At 49.5% G+C, this 20,911-nt stretch overlaps 2 protein-coding genes across 2 annotated transcripts; both read left to right on the top strand.

The window, feature by feature from the left end:
* Positions 1-9,664: 9,664 nt before the first annotated feature.
* Positions 9,665-10,860, top strand: LOC136480161 (uncharacterized mitochondrial protein AtMg00810-like). The gene is made up of 2 exons (XM_066477791.1): positions 9,665-9,767; positions 10,034-10,860. Exons 1-2 carry the CDS (start codon positions 9,665-9,667, stop codon positions 10,858-10,860), a joined length of 930 nt encoding a protein of 309 aa, XP_066333888.1.
* A 9,077-nt stretch (positions 10,861-19,937) lies between these two features.
* On the top strand, positions 19,938-20,672 carry LOC136480162 (putative cyclin-dependent kinase F-2). Its single transcript, XM_066477792.1, has one exon. It carries the CDS (start codon positions 19,938-19,940, stop codon positions 20,670-20,672), a length of 735 nt encoding a protein of 244 aa, XP_066333889.1.
* The last annotated feature ends 239 nt before the right edge of the window (positions 20,673-20,911 follow it).

Here is a 20,911-nt window from a genome sequence, read left to right on the forward strand (position 1 = left end):
TGTTGTATGGTAGAAGTAGAAGATCTCTCTCTTTTTCTCCATAGGTCACACTAGATGCCTCCCTGTGATGGCATTTAGCAAATTTTCCAACCATTTTGCTTGCCTATTGGCCTCCAGCATGGCTTCTATCGGCTACTAACAGTTGTTGGCTTCCTATAGGCCAATTTGTTTTTGCTTCCTACAGGCTTACCGATAGTACTTGCCTATCGGCTTCCTGCATGGCTCCTATCGGCTACTGTATGGCTGACATGATCCAATCATCTCCACTCTGTTTCTTATCCTCTCCTCTATGTTTGGCAGCAGCAGCTGCTCTATTTGTTTTGGCAAGCTAGTGCTCCTCTATTTGTTTTAGCAAGCAGCAGCTACTTTTTTTGGCCTCCTCTCCTCTCCTCTTCTCTCCTCTCCTCTCCTTTTTGCCTATGATGAAATTGTCATCTCCATATATTATCTGAAATGAGCTGATGATCAAATTCTTATGAGGAACTGGGCATCATCTACCTTACCTTCAAGCACCTCTTTGTTATGATGCCTTGATGCTCCAAGATCAAGATCAAATGATTATTGACATATTTCTAAGGCCTCTTACTCATACTCCTCCTACTTCTACTACTACTAGTACTACTACTTCTTCTACTACTTCTACTTCTACTACTACTACTACTACTGCTCCTACTACTACTAATTTTTGCCTTTTGCTTATAGCACTAAGTGATTTCCTATGTTTTCACATTGGCCGGTTTCTACTGTTAACTATATTTGTGATATTTTCTTGGTCTACTCCTCCTCCTACCACTACTCCTACTACTCCTCCTCCTCCTCCTCCTACTACTACTCTATTTTTTTGCTTATATAATGCTAGTGTGTAGTGGCTGTTGCTGCTGCTGCTGCTGCTGCTACTACTACTACTACTACTACTACTACTACTACTACTACTACTACTACTACTACTACTACTACTACTACTACTACTACTACTACTACTACTACTACTCCTACTCCTACTAGTACTCCTCCTGCTCCTACTACTACTCCTCTGTTTTTTTGCTTATATACTGCTGGTGTGTAGTGGCTGCTGCTACTACTACTCCTCCTACCACTACTCCTACTCCTCCTCCTCCTCCTACTCCTACTACTCCTCCTCTTACTACTTCTATTACTCCTCCTCCCTATACTTGCTACTCCTACTGCTGCTCTTCTTTCGGTGATCTGCTGCTCTTACTCTACTACTTCCACTCTACTGCTACACTTACTCTACTCTACTACTTTCTACTTACTACTACTACTTGCTACTTCTAGCTACTAACTGTTGGTTGCTGTTGCTTTTTTTGCCAAATCTTCCAGGACTCGCCCAGGACTTGTTGTCCTATCTTTTGCCATTAGCTGCTGCTCTATGTTTGCTAAGCAGCTGTTGGTTTTTTTTGCCAAATCTCTCCTCTCCTCTCCTCTCCTTTGTTTTGCCAATGATGAAATTGTCCAAGTCCATACATTATATGGAATATGAGCTGATGATCAAGAACTTGTGAGGAACTTGGCATCATTAGCAGTCGCCCCTACATTACCTTCTCCTCTCTTCTCTGTTATGATGCCTTGATGCTCTAAGTTCAAGATCAGATGATGATTGACATGTTTCTAAGGTCTCTACCGCTGCTACTACTCGTTTTTTTATATATTGTTGTTTTATAGGACTACTTTTGTTTATAGACCTTTTTGATTTCTTATACCTTCTCGCATACCTAAAGCACACTTTCTTGCATCTATTAGAACAAAGCGCGAAATAATGTCACGAACACCAGACAGTGCAGCCCGATGCCTCGAGCATGATGAGCACCCAACCTATGAGGAGCAAGCACTAGAGGACCAGCTTACTTAGGAGCAGTTCGATAACGAGTTAGAAAAGGATCTAGAAGTGATGCTTACTCAGGAGCAGTGTGACGAGGAGGAAGGGGGAGCAGAAGGAAGAGTAGGAGAGGCTGCTGAAGGCGAAGAAGTTGATGATGATGATGATGAGGACTCAGAAGAGGGATATGTAAGTCCCGAGGATCCTTTCCCACGTGAAGCTAGAAGGAGGCCAATGGAGGAAGATTTGGACAAGGATTTTGACCCGAACGAGGAGGTAGGGAAAAAGCCTTAGCTTGTAAATTTTGCTAAAGCTTTGGTTGTGTTACCTCTGCTAACACTTTGACCTATCATATATACAGGTCCCTCCTGAAACTCGGAAAAGACGATGTTGATGTCCGCGACATCTCCCTGGACAAGACTGGAGTAGAGGAAAGGAGAGCAGAGGCAACAACCACAGAGATGGATCACGATGCCTCTGCTCCACAACCTCAAGACACAACCACGACTACCAAGCCTAAGAGGAAATGAGGGGATAGAAAAGGAAATCTATATCCAGATAAGGCATGCTATGTGATAACGGAGGTCGGGCCAGCAGGGGAGATCCTTGAGCCGAAGGAATTAAGAGGATGATTCCGTAATGCGATCGGGGCCCTAGTAAGAGATAAATTGAACCCAGCAATCCCTAACTGGAAAGAGGTACCAGAGAACAAAAAGAATGAACTATGGGATAGGCAGCTGAAGCTCAATTTTAGATTTCCGGAGGGTAAGCAATGAACTGGTAAAAAAATGCTTTCAGGATGATGGGAGAGTCATTCAGACGTTGGAGGTCGGAGCTCAACACGAAGTATATCCAAAAGGGGTTAACTCCCTTCAACGAGTTCGGCAAAATAACTCCTAGTCAATGGGAGGAGCTCGTGGCTCAAAAGACTTCACCGGAGGCATTGGAGCTCAGTGCCCGTAACACCGAGCTGGCGAAGAGGAACAAACACCACCATCATCTAGGCCCCGGTGGCTACTATGCCAAGGAAGAGCAGTTTAGGAAGATGGATGAAGAGGCCACAGCTGCTGGGAATATCGATGTGACAAATTTGAAGGTACGCTCAAGGAATTGGATATATGCGAGGAGTACAGAATCATCCAGCGGTAATCTTAAGTTTGATAAGCTGGAGACCCAAGAGGCAGTATCAAGGATACTAAAATATGCTGAAGACAAGGAGAAGGGCTCATTCAATCCTTCCAGAGAGAGGGACGAGCTTAGCCTTGGCTTGGGAAACAAGGAGCACATAGGCCGCACCAGGGGGCTAGGGAAAAGGATGACCTGGAAGTAAGGATTCGAAGAGGACAGGCACATGTACAAGAAACATGGCAGAGACCGGGAGACTAATCTTGAGCTCCAAGTAAAGGCTCTAGTTGCGAAGGCGCTGGAGGAGCAAGGACTGTCTATGGAGCCACGGATATTAGTGACACCACCGGGAGAACTGGCATTAGTTGGCAGCCCTTCGAAAGTTCCTAGTAGCCAAGGTTCCACTGCAGCCACAACCCCCGTCGATCGCATACGGGAACCAACTAGTTGCACCTTGGTGTTTCTCAGCGGTCGGCAGAACACTGTGATGGAGGTGGCAACGGGTGTGGCACATCCTCCCGGTGGCTTACACCACAATAATAAGATACCGCCGGACTACACTAGGGTCGAGGTGCATACCGTGAAGCCTGAGTTCATGCTAGTGGAGGATAGACTACGCAACTCCCGAGGGGCTGGTGTTACTTGGAGACATTATGGGGCAGTTCATCCTCTGGCACAAACGGGACATTATATTGACTGCTTCTTCGCCGCCTCCCCCTCTCCCAAATTTGGAGCAAGTTGTTGAGGTCGGGGAGATATTTTCACCATCTTGTGACCACCACATTCCTGAGATGCCACATTCTTCCCCGCCTCCTAGCGAGCATGTGCCTGATGAGATGCCACAACCTTCTCCAGCTCGTACCGGGCAAGTGCATGATGAGATGCCATAGTCTTCTCAACAAGCACAACCGATACATGAACAACGAGTGCCTTCTGAAGAAGGTGTTGCACAAAAAGATGAGGATGTGCCTGAATGAGAACTTCAAAAGAAGCATCCAATCACCATAAGGCCAGTTTATGTTCCGATGAAAAACATCTCGTCGGTGTCCAAGTGGTATTCCCATGGCCAGTTCAAGCCCGAGAACCAAGTTAAAAAGTCTAATCACGGGGTTCTGAGGAGGCCATCACTAGCAAACTCCACCAAATTACAAAGCAGTATCCAAATATTGATGCCATCAAATGGTCAAAGGATTGCCCAAAAACATATGAAAGAGACAAGCCCTTCCTACCAAACAGGGACATCCAACGCCTACCACTTGGAATGAGAAGGTTCCATGATTAGTACTTGCGTGTTCTCCCAACGAGCATAGACCTCATACAAGCATGCTTCCCCACCGGCACATTTGGAAGCCCAGCCGGGAAAATTGTCTTTGACTTCAATTACATGCAGACATGCTTTCACTTGGGAGAAATGGAGATGAATCTAATTCGCACGTGGTGCCTATAAGTCCTTGTCGTCCCGATATGATATGATATGAATGTAATCTTTGAATTTTGTTATAACTAACCCACGCCGTGATTTATAGAATGCAAGTGCACATTGTCAAACAAATGCCAAATGTGAAAGTCAGGTATCTAGACCCTCAAGCTATAGCCCAAATAAATTTTAATTACCCTAAACAGTGGAAACTAGATGCTAAAGAGCTAGCTACTACGAAGACTCTTCGGGAGAAAGAGCACATCCGTACGGTGAAACTAAGGGAAGAGTCCCTTAAGGTTGCGGCATACATTGCCTTGGCTTTCAAAACTCTCCAACAACACTCTACTATATGGCTACCATACAACTTCGAGTAAGTTCAACTCTATATTTAAAGCTTTGTTTGATATATTTTATTCGATGCAAAAGAGCTTATCTAGTTCTATGATTAAATCCATGCAGCAACCACTGGATTTGTATAGCCGTCGATGTCGGGAGGAGCATGGCATGGGTCTTTGATTCAATAGATAGGGACCCGGTGACATACAAAGACTTCATATCGATTCTCAAGACGTATACATATCGACAATCCTCATTAGCTTATATGTTTGTATACATACTTGTAAGCGTTCACTTTTGGATACTAACAAGTTGTATTTGCTAAAATAATTCGAACAGGGCATTTAGGTTCTATGTCACTAATCATCATGGAAGGCATGATCCAGCAAGGAAGGAAAAGCTAGCTATAAAAACACTATGTGCGGTAAGTGTAACTTACTTCTTTCAGTACTCCATTACATGGCTATCAAAAGCATTACTTAACATTTTCATATGCAAAACACACAGTGCCCCAAGCAGAAGCCTAGGAGTGTACATTGTGGATACTATATATGTTCTATGATGAGTAACACCGGTGCCTACAGGAGACACCCCTTAAGGGTAAGTTTGAACCTCTTCACCCGTAGTATAAAAACTTCGTACATGGTATGAAATACTAAACCGAAACTTGTTCTCTTATAGTGGAAAGAAGAGAAAGGAAATGAAAAGAGACCCATACAAGGATGACCAACTCTTAGAGCTCATCGGCGACCTTTGCAACTTCATATTGGACCAGATTGTACACGTCAAAGGACGCCTACCATGACCGAGAGTCTGACTTAGGTAGAAATCCTCAGTACCAACACCTTCGTGAGACTAAAGGCTAGCTCTAGGACGTTGATAACAATGTGTATGGAATTTATATATTTAATGATGGATTGTATATATTCTTGTGAATTGGACTTGTAATTGTAGTTTATATAATACTCTTGTGCTTGTAGTCTAAGCGGTTCAGAACGTGTCACAGGGCGTTCGGCAACGTGAATGCGGTTCGGAACGCTGGTCGTGGGGCATTCGGCAATGCGAACGCGGTTCAGAACGCTGGTCGCGGGGCGTTTGGCAACGCGAACGCTGTATGGAATACGCGGAAACAAATAGTGTTCTGGTCGAATTTAAAATGTAAATTTGAATTTTTTTTGCGGGAAAACGTACTGTAGGGGCGGTTCTAGATTGAACCGCCCCTACAAACAGGTATTATAGAGGCGGCTGGTAATACGAGCCGCCCCTACAAATCGATATATAGGGACGGCCTCCGAACCGTCCCTACAAATACACGATTTGTAGAGACGGTTCGGTAGGGGCGGCTAGTCAAACCGCCCCTACAAAGGGTTACGAGCCGCCCCTAAAAATGGTTTATATAGTAGTGTTTATAGCAGCCCAACCCTCCTTTCCACTCTTCTTATTCTTCATGAAATGGCCTGACAAAACACGTTGTTCAGCTAGCCACGATTGATTCAGCGAGGGAGGTAGTCCGCTACATCCTGGGGCTGTCCAAGCACTTGCGGCTCAAGCTTGCTGTCGGAATGTGGATGTGGTGGTGAGAAAGGAACAAAATCAGAGAGGAAGGGCAGCGAAGACCGATTCACTTAATAGTTAAATCGGTTGAATGTTATATTGGCGAAATTACCCAATCCACGGCAAAAGAACCGAGGGCCATTGCCAGGAGAATTCAAAAGTGGCAGAAACTGGCACACGGATTCCTAAAAATTAATCGTGATGCATCCTTCCGCAAAGAAACAGGAGATGGCGGCTGGGGATATGTCATTCGCGACGAAGAAGGCGATATGATTGTTGAGGGACAGCGCCAAGACCAGACATGCTAACCGCCGTCGCTGACCAAGTCCGGAGCGCGGTCACCACGCGCCCCCGCGCCCATGATGTACACTAGCACGCAGTGCGGTTGCCCATTTAGCAGCCATTGTTGTAACATGTATTTATACATCAGAGATCAATGGAAAACACTGTTGGCTCTCTAATTCCCTTTCTACATGGTATCAGCTTGCACGGGTTGATCCATCGCCTCCCTACACTCGCCGTTCGTTCATCACCGTGCCATTTCGCCGTCCTTCCTCCTCCGCGCCAGGAATGACATGACCGAAAACCCTCTCTTCGGCATGATCTCCAGTGCCGGTGCATCCTCAGGCGCCTCTTCTCCCACGTCTTCTCGGCAAGTTTAGTCTTGGCGGCCATGTTTCTTCCCCGCAAACCGCCGCCCAGAGCCGTGATCTGCAGTGGCATGTTGTCGACCAGTGCATCCTGAGCTAGTTGTACAACTCGATCTCCAAGGACGTGCGTGCGATCGTACGTGCACCGGATGAACCGCGTACCAGATTTGGGCTGGCATCCATGCACAATTCCGCGACAACGAACTCCATCGTGCGGTCTACCTCGAAGCTGAGTACAGGAACCTCGTTCAGTGCGACATGAACATCACCCAATACACCAGGCGCGCTCCGGGATGTTGGGCAGCCGGTGCGCGAGACCAGCCAGGTCCTCAACATGCTGCGCGGCCTCAGCTCTAAATACCGCCACGCGATCCCGGCGATCTCCGCGCGACAACCGCCGCACACCTTCCTCTCGGCGCGCTCCTATCTTCTCCTGGAGGAACAGTACGATAAGGAGCACGCCAAGACCTCCTCCCAGCAAGCTCTCCTCACCACCGGCGGCTCTCGTCCACCGGCTCCTTCCCACACCGAAGGCAGATCCAGCGGTGCACCCCCTCCTTCCTAGCCCCCCGCTCCTGCTATCGGCGGAACGGCCCCGCGCAACGACAACAAAGGTGGCCGTGGCCGTGGTCACGGCTACAACCAACACCCTGGCGGTTCCTACTCCACGCCCCGTGGTCCTCCTACTTGGACTCTAGGCGCCAACCCCTGGACTGGCATGGTCCAGGCCTGGCAGATGCCATTCCGAGCGCCTGGAGCTGGCGTCCTTGGCCCTCGCCTAGGCACTCCTACACACCAAGCGTACTTCGCCAGGAACCCTTCTCCAGATCCCAGCGCCTTCATTGCATCCATGCCACCACCAGACGTTTGGAACCAGCAAGCACTCCTTGCTGCTCTGAACACGGCGGCCGTTCCACCGTCGGGAACCCAAATCGCCGAGTGGTTCCTCGACACCAGCGCCTCATCCCACATGTCGTCCAGCCCTAGTAACTTCACCTCTCCCCAACCCATTTTCAATTCCACTCCAATCACCGTGGGCAATGGCGCGACCATGCCTGTCTTACTAGGGACAACAATGTTAGTGTCGAATTTGATCCCTTTGGTTTTTCTATCAAGGATCTTCCAACACATACGGTGCTCCTCCGATGTACTCCCTCCGGTTCTCTAAAGCAAGTCGTTTTGAGGTTGTCTTAAGTTAAATATTTTAAACTTTGACTACAAATAACTTCTTTTGGGTTGAGTTTGAAAATATGAAAGTGATGTAAGTAGATTCATCTCAAAATGTGGTTTCATAAAAGTATATATTGACTATATTTTATAGCAAAAAGTTGCAGTCAAAGTCGTTTCTTAAAGACCGTGTCGATGTCCAAAATGACTTGCTTTAGAGAACTGGAGGGAGTAATAGCCATGGCGAGCTCTACCCTCTGACATCTCCTTCACCAGAGGCCCTCATCAACACTGTACCCACCGTGGAGCTGTGGCATCAACGCCTTGGACATCCAGGACGTCGCACTCTTCACCAAACCCTCTGTCATCTAGAGTTTGTCCCTAGTAAACAACCACCTGTCTGTGATAGTTGTCAGCTTGGCAAGCATGTTAGGCTGCCATTATCTTCTTCTACTTCTGTCAGTTATGTTCCATTTCAAATAGGGCACGCAGATGTCTGGACATCTCCTGTATCTAGCTTTTCTGGCTTCAAATACTATCTTGTGTTAATTGATGATTTCACTCATTACATCTGGACATTCCCTCTTCGTGCAAAATCTGATGTTTTTGCCTATCTGGTTGCTTCATGCCTATATTCGCACTCCATTCCAACTACCACTTCTTGCTCTACAAACTGATAACGGCAAGGAATTTGACAATTTAGCATTACGCCATCATTGTGAGAGTCATGGCATTGCCTTACGCCTATCCTGTCCCTATACATCATCACAGAATGGCAAGGCAGAGCACATCATTCGCACTCTTAACGACTGTGCTCGCAGTCTTCTGATTCACGCTGGCATGCCCATTGAATACTAGGTTGAGGCCTTATCAACAGCAACCTATCCACTGAATCTCCGCCCTTGTCAAACAAGTGGTCGAGCCACCTCTTCTGAACTCCTTCTCAGTGCACCTCCATCATACAATCATCTTCGGGTCTTTGGCTGTCTTTGTTTTCAAAATCAGCCACCGACAATGGCGAACAAACTCAGGCCCTGATCCACACCTTGCATCCTCCATGGCTATCCCACTGATCATCGTGGCTATCGGTGTCTTGACATCAACACATGTCGAGTCATCACATCTCGACATGTTGTCTTCGACGAGATTTGCTTTCCCTTCCTCTCCTCGTCTTCTGAAACAAATTTGACAATAGTCGGATCTAAAACAGTAACGTCTGAATGCATCGTTCTGATTCAGTCCAGTGCACCTCGGCCATCACCTACAAATTCAGTCACTCCTCCAACCAGCAACAATAGTGCTCCTCAGGCATCTCCCTCACCATCGGTGAGCCCCGCGACCTCACCACCATCAGCCTCCCCGTCTGCACCACCTGTCATCCCGACATCAGTCGCCATAGCCTCCATTCTCATGGCCCCGACAGCAACCATCCATCCTATGCAGACACGCTCCAGAGCTGGCATTTTCAAACCCAATCCGCGGTATGCTCTCACCAGTGCACACTCAGACACCACCATATCACCCGTTCCCAAGTCCGTTCGGATTGCCCTCCAAGATCCCAACCGGCGCAACGCCATGGCCGCCGAGTACAACGCACTACAGCGCAATCATACCTGGCGACTTGTTGACAGGCCACCAGGGCCAACATTGTCACTGGGAAATGGATTTTCAAGCATAAGTTGAATCCTGATGGCACTCTGGAGCGCTATAAGGCTCGATGGGTGGTTCGCGGGTTCACTCGGCAGGCTGGCGTCGATTTTGGGGAAACATTCTTGCCTATTGTGAAGCCTGCCACGATCTGGACTGTTCTCACCATCGTGGCGTAACGGTGCTAGCCAACCAAACAACTTGATGTTTCCAATGCTTTTCTCCATGGCCACCTCCAAGAACACGTCCAATTCCAGCAACCGACTTGTTTCGTCAATGCTGAACGCCCTGATGCAGTGTGCCTACTCGACAAGTCCCTCTATGGACTGCGGCAAGCACCGCGTGCCTGGTTCACTCGGTTCGCCGAATTCATTGTCCAACTCGGTTTCCGAGCTACAAGATCAGATTCCTCTCTTTTTGTCCTCCACCGTGGCGGCCATGTCGCGTACCTTCTACTCTATGTCGATGACATAGTCCTCACCGGCACCAGTTCAACTCTTCTTCGCACCGTCATCGACCGACTACGTGCTGAGTTCACCGTCCGAGACATGGGAGCACTCAGCTTCTTCCTCGGCATCGACGTTAAACGCACAAAGGACGGCTTCTATCTCACCCAAGACCGGTATGCCGAGGACATCCTCGAGCGTGAGGGCATGACGAACTGCAAGCCCGTCGCCACGCCGATCGACGCCAAAGGCAAGCTGCCAGCCGATGGTCCTGCCGTGAATGATGCACATACTTACTGGAGCCTGGCGGGTGCTCTCCGGTACCTCACGATGACACGGCCCAACATCGCCTATGCCGTGCAGCAAGTTTGTCTGCACATGCACGATCCGCGACTGCGACATATGGCGCTCCTGAAGCACATCCTACGGTACGTTCGTGGCACGACATCGCACGGGATTCTTCTCCGCCCATCCGCCGACTTGACCGTCACAGCATACTCCGATGTGGATTGGGGTGGATGCCCCGATACCAGGCGCTCGACATCAGGCTTCTGCGTCTACCTTGGCGACTCCCTTGTCTCGTGGTCGTCGAAACGCCAGCCGACGGTATCACGCTCCAGCGTCGAGGCCGAGTACCGTGCGGTGGCGATCGCAGCAGCCGAGTGCATCTGGCTATGACAGCTCCTTGGCGAACTCCGGTGCGACATCAAGAAGGCAACAGTGGTTTTCTGCGACAACGTCTCCGCCATCTACATGTCGTCGAATCCAGTTCACCACATGCGGACGAAGCACATCGAGCTGAACATTCATCTCGTTCGCAAACGTGTTCAGCTGGGCGAGCTACGAGTTCTACACATTCCCACCGACGAACAGTTCATGGACGTGATGACGAAGGGCCTACCTACAGTGACTTTCGAACGCTTCCGTTCCCGTCTTTGTGTAGCGCCGCTCACCCTCCAGACTCCAGGGGGTGATCACTTTGTGCAGCATCGCTCCCCATCAGACTGGGTGGGGGTGGGGGGGGGGGGGGGGGGGGCTTGTTGAGGGACAACGCCAAGACCGAACATGCTAACCGCCGTCGCTGACCAAGTCCAGAGCGCGATCACTACGCGCCCCCGCGCCCACGATGTACACTAGCACGCAGTGCGGTTGCCCATTCAGCAGCCATTTTTGTAACATGTATTTATACATCAGACATCAATGGAAAACACTGTTGGCTCTCTAATTCTCTTTCTACACTGATTTCTGCAGGAAGAGGAAAGCTGTTGCACGCTTTGGACTCCTTCCAGGCTGAGGTCGTCGCGTGCCTACAAGGTCTACAGGCAGCCATTGATCTTGGCGTTACTAGAGTCCACATGGAAACAGATGCTATCCAAGTGCAGCAAGCAATTCAGTCGAAGAGCTGGGAACACTACGTTAGATATGATTTTCAGGGACGGATGATGGGCATTTGTAGGGGCGGTTCGGCCAGCCACCCCTATCATACCATCTCTACAAATCATATATTTGTAGGAGCGGTTCCTAGACCACCCCAACAAATCGATTTATAGAGGCGGCTGGTGTTAACAGCTGCCCCTATAAATCAATTTGTAGAGGCGGCTGGTACTGTAGCCGCCCCTACAAATCGATTTGTAGGGGCGGCTACAATACCAGCCGCCCCTACAGTACATTTTTTCGCAAAAAAAATTCAAATTACCAACACGTGCTCCCCAAATCATCAGTAAAATACATGATTAAGTATCCTAGCAAACTTGATTGTAATATTGTGGCTCAAACAAGATTGTTTAACCAAAAGTTTCTAAACATCTTCTATAGTACAAGAATCACAATAATAACAAACAGACTCATATTATAACAACAAAACATATATCTATGGCCCCGTTCGCTGGTCTGAACTTTGGCTGAAACTGGCTGAAAAACACTGTTCCGGCTGAATTGTTGTGAGAGAAAAACACTGTTCCGGCTGAAAAAACAAGCCGAACAAGCCAAACTTTAAGACAAGCGAACGGGGCCTATATCACAAAAAAAACCAAGCAAGCACTCAAGTGCTAACAAAACAAAAAATAGAGGACGTCAGAATAGTATGTGACCTTGATGACTCCTCATTGGCCCCTGTTGACCCTGTGCTCCTGGCTGCATTTCCTCTTTCAATATATTCCTTGATGATCTGGACGTCAGAAACCTCAAATTCCTGTAGACCAACAATGCAAACTTGTTTCTTGCCATCTTCCCTAATCAGTAGTTGCCTATAAAACAAAGGATAGAACATTTCAGTTTAGGTAGAATAATCTGGACATAACATCCCAAAAACAATTTTTAGGCCCATATTTCAAACAATAAGTTAAATCTTCAAAATCCAAAAGGAAGTGCCATTGTTTCAGACATAAATATTTCCTTTCAGTAAATGATAAAAAATGTAGGTTACGTCAAAGGGAACTTTAACAGCAGCTGTTTTACAAAGCATCAAGCAGCATTTCGGCCTAATATCTGAAAACATGGATTTCTCATCCAAACAAATAATGGTTCAAGGCTAACAATAGAGTATGTATAGACGAAGAATAGATACTTTGAAGTAGAGACACGCTTCAACACTCGCACGGTCGCACCAGAGATCATGAATACGAGCAACAAGCACACACATGCACAAGTTCACCCACACACAACCAGGAAGAAGGAAAAAAAGACAATGTGATAGTGTGGTATTCAATACATCAAAATCATGAAGGCAGAGGCTGCATTGTGTATGTCTTGCCACTGACTGTTCACGAATTCGACAGATGGTAGGACAACAGAAACTATAAGAAACCACAATGCACTTATCTAACATGTTTGGCCATAAGCAAAGCATGTTGCTTTTGTTCTCTGAAATATAATTGCAATTATGGGCTCAACTGTTTCACAGTAAACCTGTCCAGAAAATTCCATAAGATTAATTGTAAATTAAATGATAATTATTTTGATCTTACACTCTCCTCCTTTTTCGAGAGAAAAAAACAGATAAGAAAGAGCAACACCTCATCATTGGAAACATGTTCGTCGAGGACAGCATTGAAACAAAATTCATGCTTCTCCACATAGGCTGTCAGATCCACCTTTCAGTGGAAAGAATATGTTAGCAGGCATCATAAAAGTAGGAAAAACAGGTCCAAAGAAGTACTCGTGAAATCAAACAACTACAGTAATGGAAAAAACATGATTACGTAGTCCATTTGAAAGAGGCGGACTGCATAGTCCTACAGGGCAGGCAACAATCTAGGCAACAATCATTGCTTGCTGAATCTAAATAGAATATCATGCCGACAACCAAATGGAGGAATTAATAACACAAGATGCTGCATCTTAACTGAATGAAGCAATTATATACAATACTCGATATCACATATCGTCCAGGTAGGTAAATAATTTCAACAGTGACTTGTTTTTAGTACATGGTAGTGTATTTATATCTTGACCATCATCTATGCTGACACTACAACCTAGGCACAGCAGCAGCTCAGTCTATCACAGCCCACATAGCAAAAAGAAAGATCATCGAATCTATAAGCATAACACGAAACGTAGAGGAACCACTTGCTCCCAATATTTTGTCCACTAGGACGAGGAACCCATGCTTGAAATGGTCTAATAATGTTTAGAAAGAACTTGCTTTTGTTTGAAAATTTCTTTTAGAACCATGAGGCAATCACTATCTTATTTAGTTAGGCTTACTTGGTTAGGAAGTCAAGCCTTGTAACCAAAAGGTCGATGATAGCATTGCAGGACATCTATTAAGCACATATGGGCATAACTGCACAGATTGAGTAAATCAGGAAATAATACATCATGTTTTACACTTGATTAGCGGATTAAAGTACATCACCTTAACCTTACAATTCCAGGTGATCCAGTCCAGCATATGAATTCTTTAATTTCATCCTGTAAGTAATATAGCATCCACTTAAAATGATCAATTGGATCAAACTAAATTAAAAAAAAAACTTCATTTCTCCTAAAAAGGAATATCAGATCAATCCTTAGTATACTTAGCGAAAGAAATTAGTAGAAGATCTAAGCACAAAATAGAAACATGTGCTTTGGTGAATATCAGATCAATCCACATCCTGCAGGAAGACCAACTCATACAAGCATACACTTGGGTTTAGATATACAGATAGCCAAACAGCTTAAATTAGGGTTCTAGTGCTAAGTTTTACACAAAGGAAGGGAAGAGAAGGGACAGCCATACCTCATGCTGTGGATGCTCATCGCTACAGATTCGGACGACTGGGTGAAGGAAGAGGACAGGAGGAGAAGGGGGCTAGGGAAGAGGAGGTAGAAGCCCCAACGGCCCAACCAGCCAGCTCCTGCACCCCGGCCATGCCCGGACGCCCTCTGCACAGCTCAGGCCACCAATACCACAGATCCAGCTGCTAGGACCTCAAATCCGGTCGCCACCACGCTTGCAGGACCGCAATCCGGTCGTCACCGCGCGGAAACAGCCGCCCGGAGGGGAGGCGAGCCTGGACCAGCCACCACCGGATCCGGCCGACGAGCATGCAGATCCAGCCACCCCTGCGCTGTCGCCGCGCGCCAGGAACTAGCCGTCGTTGCCACGGCTGCCCCGGAATCTCGCCGGCGTTGCGGCCCGCGCACCTGGATCCAGCTGCCGCAGCCACCCGCGCGCCGGAATCCCGCCACCACCGCGGCCCGCGCGCAGGGAGGCACAGATCTGGCGCAGATAGCAAATAGCTTACGTTAGGGTTGGGGAGCTTGGTTTCGCGCAGCGGGAAAGGAAAGGCAGGCAGGGGCGAACGAACCTGGTGGGTGATTGTCGTGGGATCTCGCTCATCGCTGGCGAGGAGCCAAGGGCCTGGCGAAGCCCCTCGGCACCTGGCGTAGCGTGGGGGTGGCGAGAGATTGTGAGAGCGCACGGGGGCAACAGACGTCTGGGGGGTAGGGGGCAAGCACTCCTAGTTGGTGATTGACCCGCCTCTACAAATAGCAACACCGGGGGCGGCTGGTGAGTGATCCGCCCCTATAAATTCAACCCATTTGTAGGGGCGACTCGTATCACCAGCCGCCCCTACTGTTCTATTTGTAGGGGCGGCTAGTCTCGTGGCTCCCGAACACGCCACTGTAGGGGCGGCTCCATCACCAGCCACCCCTACAAAAAATTTATTCCATTGCTACAAACCATTTTTCACGTAGTGGAGCTTACTGCGGTGGGTGGGGTGATAGAAGAGATTCAAGAAATTACACAGTTAAATTGTGTTGTGTTCCGAATTAGGGCCGTTCCTCGTTCCTGTAATGGAGTTGCCTATGCTCTAGCAGCGCTGGGGTGTGCATGTGTTGAGGATGATGAACCGGTTGTGGCTCATCTCCCAGTTTGTATTCAAACCATTGTTACCGCCGAGAGTGCGGTCGTTGAGTAATGGAATTCTATTTCCATTAAAAAAAAGGTAACGGAGTGATTTTTTAATGCTATTTTTCTAAAGCTGCATGTTTGGATGCCATCTTTCTAAACTTCAGATCTTTTAATATTATAGATCTAATTTTCTCTCTTTGGATCTCTTCATGAGCCCCCGTTACAAACTTATAGTCACAAAAACTTAGAATCCCTTCATAAGCCCCATTACAAGTTTATAGTCGCCACACAGAAACTTACAATGAGATGCTAAATGTTGAAAATAGAGAAAAGGAGCCTGTCCGAGCATATGTTTTCAGATCTGCCACTCACCAACATCTTTGATGAATGAAAATAAAAATAAAAAAAGACCCTGCTATATATCATATCTTTGATGGGTCCGTGCATGCCTTATTTTAACGGTAATGCTACCATTAAGACATCGGATGCCTTGCTCCACTCACTACTGCGTGCGTCGCTCACCTAAAAAAACACGCCTCACCTAACAAAATCAACTCCCGCACGCCTCGCTCCGCTCCCGCCCTTACTCCTTCCGTACTCCTCATCCCCTGCCACAGCGTACCATCGCCCGGTGTCCTCCCCCACCAGGAGCCCGCCCCGAACACGCGGAGATCCGGTGGCCCTCTTCCCTCGCCTTACCGAGATCCATGGAGCAGGAGCGAGATCTACTCGCCTCCGTCGAGATCCATGGAGGTGGCGCGGTGGTGTTGCAGGGGAGTGGGTGGCTCTCCTCCACCCCAACGCGGTGCCTTCCCCACCCCCGGCGGTGCCCTCTCTCACCCCGACAACCGAGCTCCCCCATCCTGGCAACCATGGCACTCCTCGGCCCCCATCCCACAACGTCCTGCCGAGCCAAGTCCGGTACTAGTGGCGCTGGTGCTTGTGCGCCGCCGCTCGCCTCTGGCTCCAACCTCGACGGCTGGAATCGACCGGCCCAGGCTTCCCCTCCCCTATGTTGCAAATGTATGTTTCAGGTGTTTCAGTCATTTCAAAGATATGTTGGAGTTGTTTCTTATAGATTTTGCAAAAGTAGTTCGGGGGATGTTGCACATGTTGCATATGTTGCAAGTGTTTTAGAAGCATGTTGCAAGCGTTTGTTCAAAATGTTTCATCTGTTTCCAGACGTATGTTGCAATTGTTTTTTATCTGGATGTTGCATATGTTCTCACACATATGTTGCAACAATATGTTCCTAATGTTTCAGTTGTTTCAGTCATATGTTGCATTAAGTGTTTTCTTATGTTGTAATTGTTTATTTGGATGTTGTATATGTTTCACACACATGTTGCAAGCTTATGTCCCAAATTTTTCATCTGTTTCAAATGTATGTTGCATTTGAGTGTTTTGTATTGCAAGTGAAGACCACCAACGTTGGTGTCCATGATGGCGGACAGGGCCAAGCCTCGGCCACCAACACGAGGATGAGACGCAGGCTACCGCTAGCGGTGTGGGGAGGAGGCATAGGTCACGCGGTGCTGTTGTGGAAGAGGCAGGGGAAATCTTCCGGGTGGCCTGGAAGAGACGGGCGTCGTGCCGGTGTGGAAGAGGTCGAGGGCGAGTCATCCGAGCAACGTGGGGAGCGGATCTGAAGCGGGCAGTTCAGATGCGAGCGCAGGAAACGGAGCTGGTGCATGCGACGTGAGAATCCGAGCAGCAGGGCAGAGCAGCCGCAGGCATTTGGGCGCTAGTGCTACCCTATGAGTTAGACGTCCATCCACGCCAGACGCCCCTATTGGTGAACCTGACGTCCGGAAGCTATCGTTCCTATCCGCTCCCTCCGCACCCCTCTAGTCACAATAGATTAATAAAATTTCACGCATCACCATGACTTTGCTCCGCGACTGGCTCCGCCGTAGCTCCCGCACACCTCCCTCTCTACCATACCTCCCGCCATCATTCCCCTCCACCGCGGCTCCCGCCGGCATTCCTCTCCACCTTCGCCCTGGCCGCACCGCCGTGGCCTGCTCACCGCGTGAGGCCGCACCACCTAAATGCTGCTATCGCCTCCACCGAGGGCACCGCATGCGCCCTATCGTCGGTGTAAACCCTAAACCCTAAACCACACAGCTGCCCGCCCGCTGCTATTCTCCTTCTCCACTACGACCGCACAACCGGGATCCCACTGTGTCATGCTCCGCCAGCCTGGCTGCCATGTTTTGCTGAAAGAGCAAGTTGCAAGCGTATGTTTTGAGTGTTTCAGATGTTTCAGAGATATGTTGCAAGTGTTTTAGATGGATGTTACAAAAGTGTACATCGAGATGTTGCATATGTTGCAATGGTTGTACACCCATGTTGCAAAGGTTTATTACCAATGTTTTATCTATGTTTTCCTGATGCATGTTGCAAGTTTGTTTATTTGGATGTTGCATATGTTTCACACATACGTTGTATTTGTTTTATCTAGATGTTGCATATGGTTGCAATGGTTTTCATGTGTTTTTAGGTGTTTTTTTCCAGATGTTTTAGAAGTATGTTTCAAGTGTTTCATTTGCCTTTAGACGTATGTTACAACTATTATATTTCTATGTTTCAAAAGCAGATCGGGTGTTGCATCTCTCCTCCTCGTCTTCTGCTGCATCGTCTCAGTGTGTCCTCCTCCTAGCATCGGCAGGGCATCCATACGATGTCGCGGCCGGGTCCTTCGCAATCGAAGGGGCCGCCCCCTTCACCTCTTACTGCTCGGGCGGTGCGGGCCCAAATGGAGCGCGTGAAATGGAGTGCAGCGTGCGGGCGTCCGTCCGGGCATCCAGGCGCTAGCACTACCGTTATGGCTGGCATTCCATAGCCGAGCAGGTCGGCAGCTGTACGCCACCAGACAGTCGACAAAGGGCGGCCTAAATCTGAAGGAGGTGGATTAGTTTGCCGTGGCGGGGCATCGATGTTCAGCCAAATCGGTAGAGCCGAGCAGCGACGCCTATACTTGGCCATATGACCCGAGGCCCATTGGCCTGCCCAGAGCCCGGCATTTCAGCCCCGCCCAAGCACAGCACGGCACGGTGGCTGTCGGGCTCAGGCTGGCCCGGCCCGACCCTAGGGTCGTGCCTGGGCCTCCCACTCGGCATGGCGTGCCGGCCCGACCCGGCCTGAAGATACACCTCCCATATATATTCCCTATCAAAAATCAAACCCTAGCTATCTTATCCGGCGCAAGCATAGGCGAGGGGGTGGCGCGCGTGGCCAGCAAGTGGCGGCACGCGGTGGCCATCGAGCGGCGGCGCGCGGTGGCCTGCGAGCCATGGCGGAGCAGTGCGTGGTGGCCAGCGAGTGGCGGGCGGAGCAGCGCGTGACTGGCCATCAAGCAGCGGTGGGTCAGCGCGCGGCCACGGCGGTCAGCGAGCGGTGGCGCGACTACCCGGCCTTGCGCGGGCGCAGCCGCCTGGCTTCGATTTTTATGTGTGCTATCTTGGATTCGATTTTTGTGTGTACCTGAACTTTTGATTCGATTTTTCATTGGTTTTTTTTGCATATGAATAGTAATTGGGCCGGAGCGAGCACGGTGGGCTCGTCGGGCCATCAGGCCAGCCCGGCACGGCACGAGGCCTTTAGGTCCGTGCTTGGGCCGTTGTTGCCGCCCGTGGGCTGGCACGGCATGGCCCGATGCACCTGATGGGCCGTGCCGGCCCATGACCACTAGGCCGTGCCAAGCACAGGCCTGTGCCGGGCGGCTCGAATGGCCATCTATAGCGGCGCCTCCGTCCTCCTTAGCCACTAACGCTAGGGATTATTTTTTTAGCAAGGTATGTAACGGAAATTACCACACTAGCCTTAAGTCCGTAAGCCTAATTTTTATTAATCAGTTTTCTTAAATAAATCTTAAAAATATCGTAGTGGTCCTTTCCTAAAATTAAATAAAAGTACCTAACAATACCGTGATGGTCCTTTCCGACCACTATACATAATTGGGTATTGGGTCATCGGATTGACCAAATTAAATCTGCATGCACATAGGTTAAATCTGCATGCACATACCTCCAACTGCGTTCCATTTCCTTGTCGGATTCCGCACGAGCAGCAGCTATAATTAAAACCGCACCTCGCTCTCCATCGGGCCGCCTACTCCCATTTTCTCTTCCGCCGCCACCAGTCGTCCACCCCACCTCCACGATGGCCGTCCTCGTGGCTCCAATACGCCGCCCCCGCGCTGCGCAAGAATCTAAGGATCGACGAGGAGCAAAAAAGAACGACAAGGCAGCACGGGTCAGCGTCGTGGACTCGTCGTACAAGATCCTCAAGAAGATCGGCCAGGGCGGGTACGGCACAGTCTCGATGGCACGGCACGTCGAGTCCGGCGAGCTCGTCGCCATCAAATCGAGCCTCCACGCCGGCGGCGGCGCTGCTGCGGGAGGCCGCCATGCTCGCCGCGTGCGCGGGCAACCCCGCGGTGGTGCGGCTCAGGGAGGTGGCGCGCGGGCGCGGCTCGGACATGCACGACCTCCACCTCGTCATGGAGTACGTCGTCGGCCGGAGCCTCCACGACGTCATCGTCTCGCGCCGCCGCCGCAACGGGCACCACTACCCGTTCTCGGAGTCGGAGACGCGCCGCGTCATGGCGCAGCTGCTGGGCGGCGTCTCGACCATGCACGCGCACGGCGTCGTGCACCGTGACCTCAAGCCCGGGAACGTGCTCGTCGGTTCGGAACACGGCCGCCTCAAGATCTGCGACCTGGGCCTCGCCAGGTCCGTGGTCGTGCCGCCGCCCACGGACGACACGGATCCGGAAGGCACGCCCGGGTACATGGCGCCGGAGCTGCTACTGGGCGAGAAGGACTGCGGTACGCCCGTCGACGTGTGGGCGCTCGGATGCATCATGGCAGACCTCGTAGCCGAGCAGCCGCTATTTCCGGAGGAAGACTTGTGTCAGCAGCTGATCAGCATCGTGAACCTCCTAGGGATCCCAGACGACGTCTCGTTGATGCCACTGGGTGTCTCGGGGCTCAGCAAGCTGCGCGAGAGGGTGCCAGAGGAGCGGCTATCGCCGGCGGGCTTCGACGTTCTACAAGGTCTGCTCGAGTACAACCCAAAGGACAGGCTGACCGCCGTTGCCGCGCTCAAGATGCCGTGGTTTGCAGGAGCCAAAGATGACTGACGATAGATAGATGTTACAGCAGAGACGCGAACATGACTGTAGTGTTACACTGAGGTTGTTGATGTACTCTAGTTAGATTAGATTATTGTTTGCCCTGTGTCAGCCAAGTTATCCGATGATGGTGATTCAGTGAGCATATCAGCTAGGGCTTAGTTGCAGAGTTGTATGATTATTAAGTCTTTGGATTGTGATGCTGCAAAAGTGCAATCACAGTTATACCGACTTCCAAATATATATTT

This window comes from Miscanthus floridulus, chromosome 9 (genome assembly GCF_019320115.1).
Source record: "Miscanthus floridulus cultivar M001 chromosome 9, ASM1932011v1, whole genome shotgun sequence".
NCBI classification, from domain to species: domain Eukaryota; kingdom Viridiplantae; phylum Streptophyta; class Magnoliopsida; order Poales; family Poaceae; genus Miscanthus; species Miscanthus floridulus.

What these genes read in the sequence shown, in the direction of transcription:
- LOC136480162 (XM_066477792.1), top strand. Translation starts at nt 19,938, where the DNA reads ATGCTCGCCGCGTGCGCGGGCAACCCCGCGGTGGTGCGGCTCAGGGAG.
- LOC136480161 (XM_066477791.1), top strand. Translation starts at nt 9,665, where the DNA reads ATGGCCGCCGAGTACAACGCACTACAGCGCAATCATACCTGGCGACTT. An exon ending in AAATGGATTTTCAAGCATAA is followed by an intron (nt 9,768 to 10,033) that starts GTTGAATCCTGA and finishes GCCCTGATGCAG; the next exon opens with TGTGCCTACTCGACAAGTCC.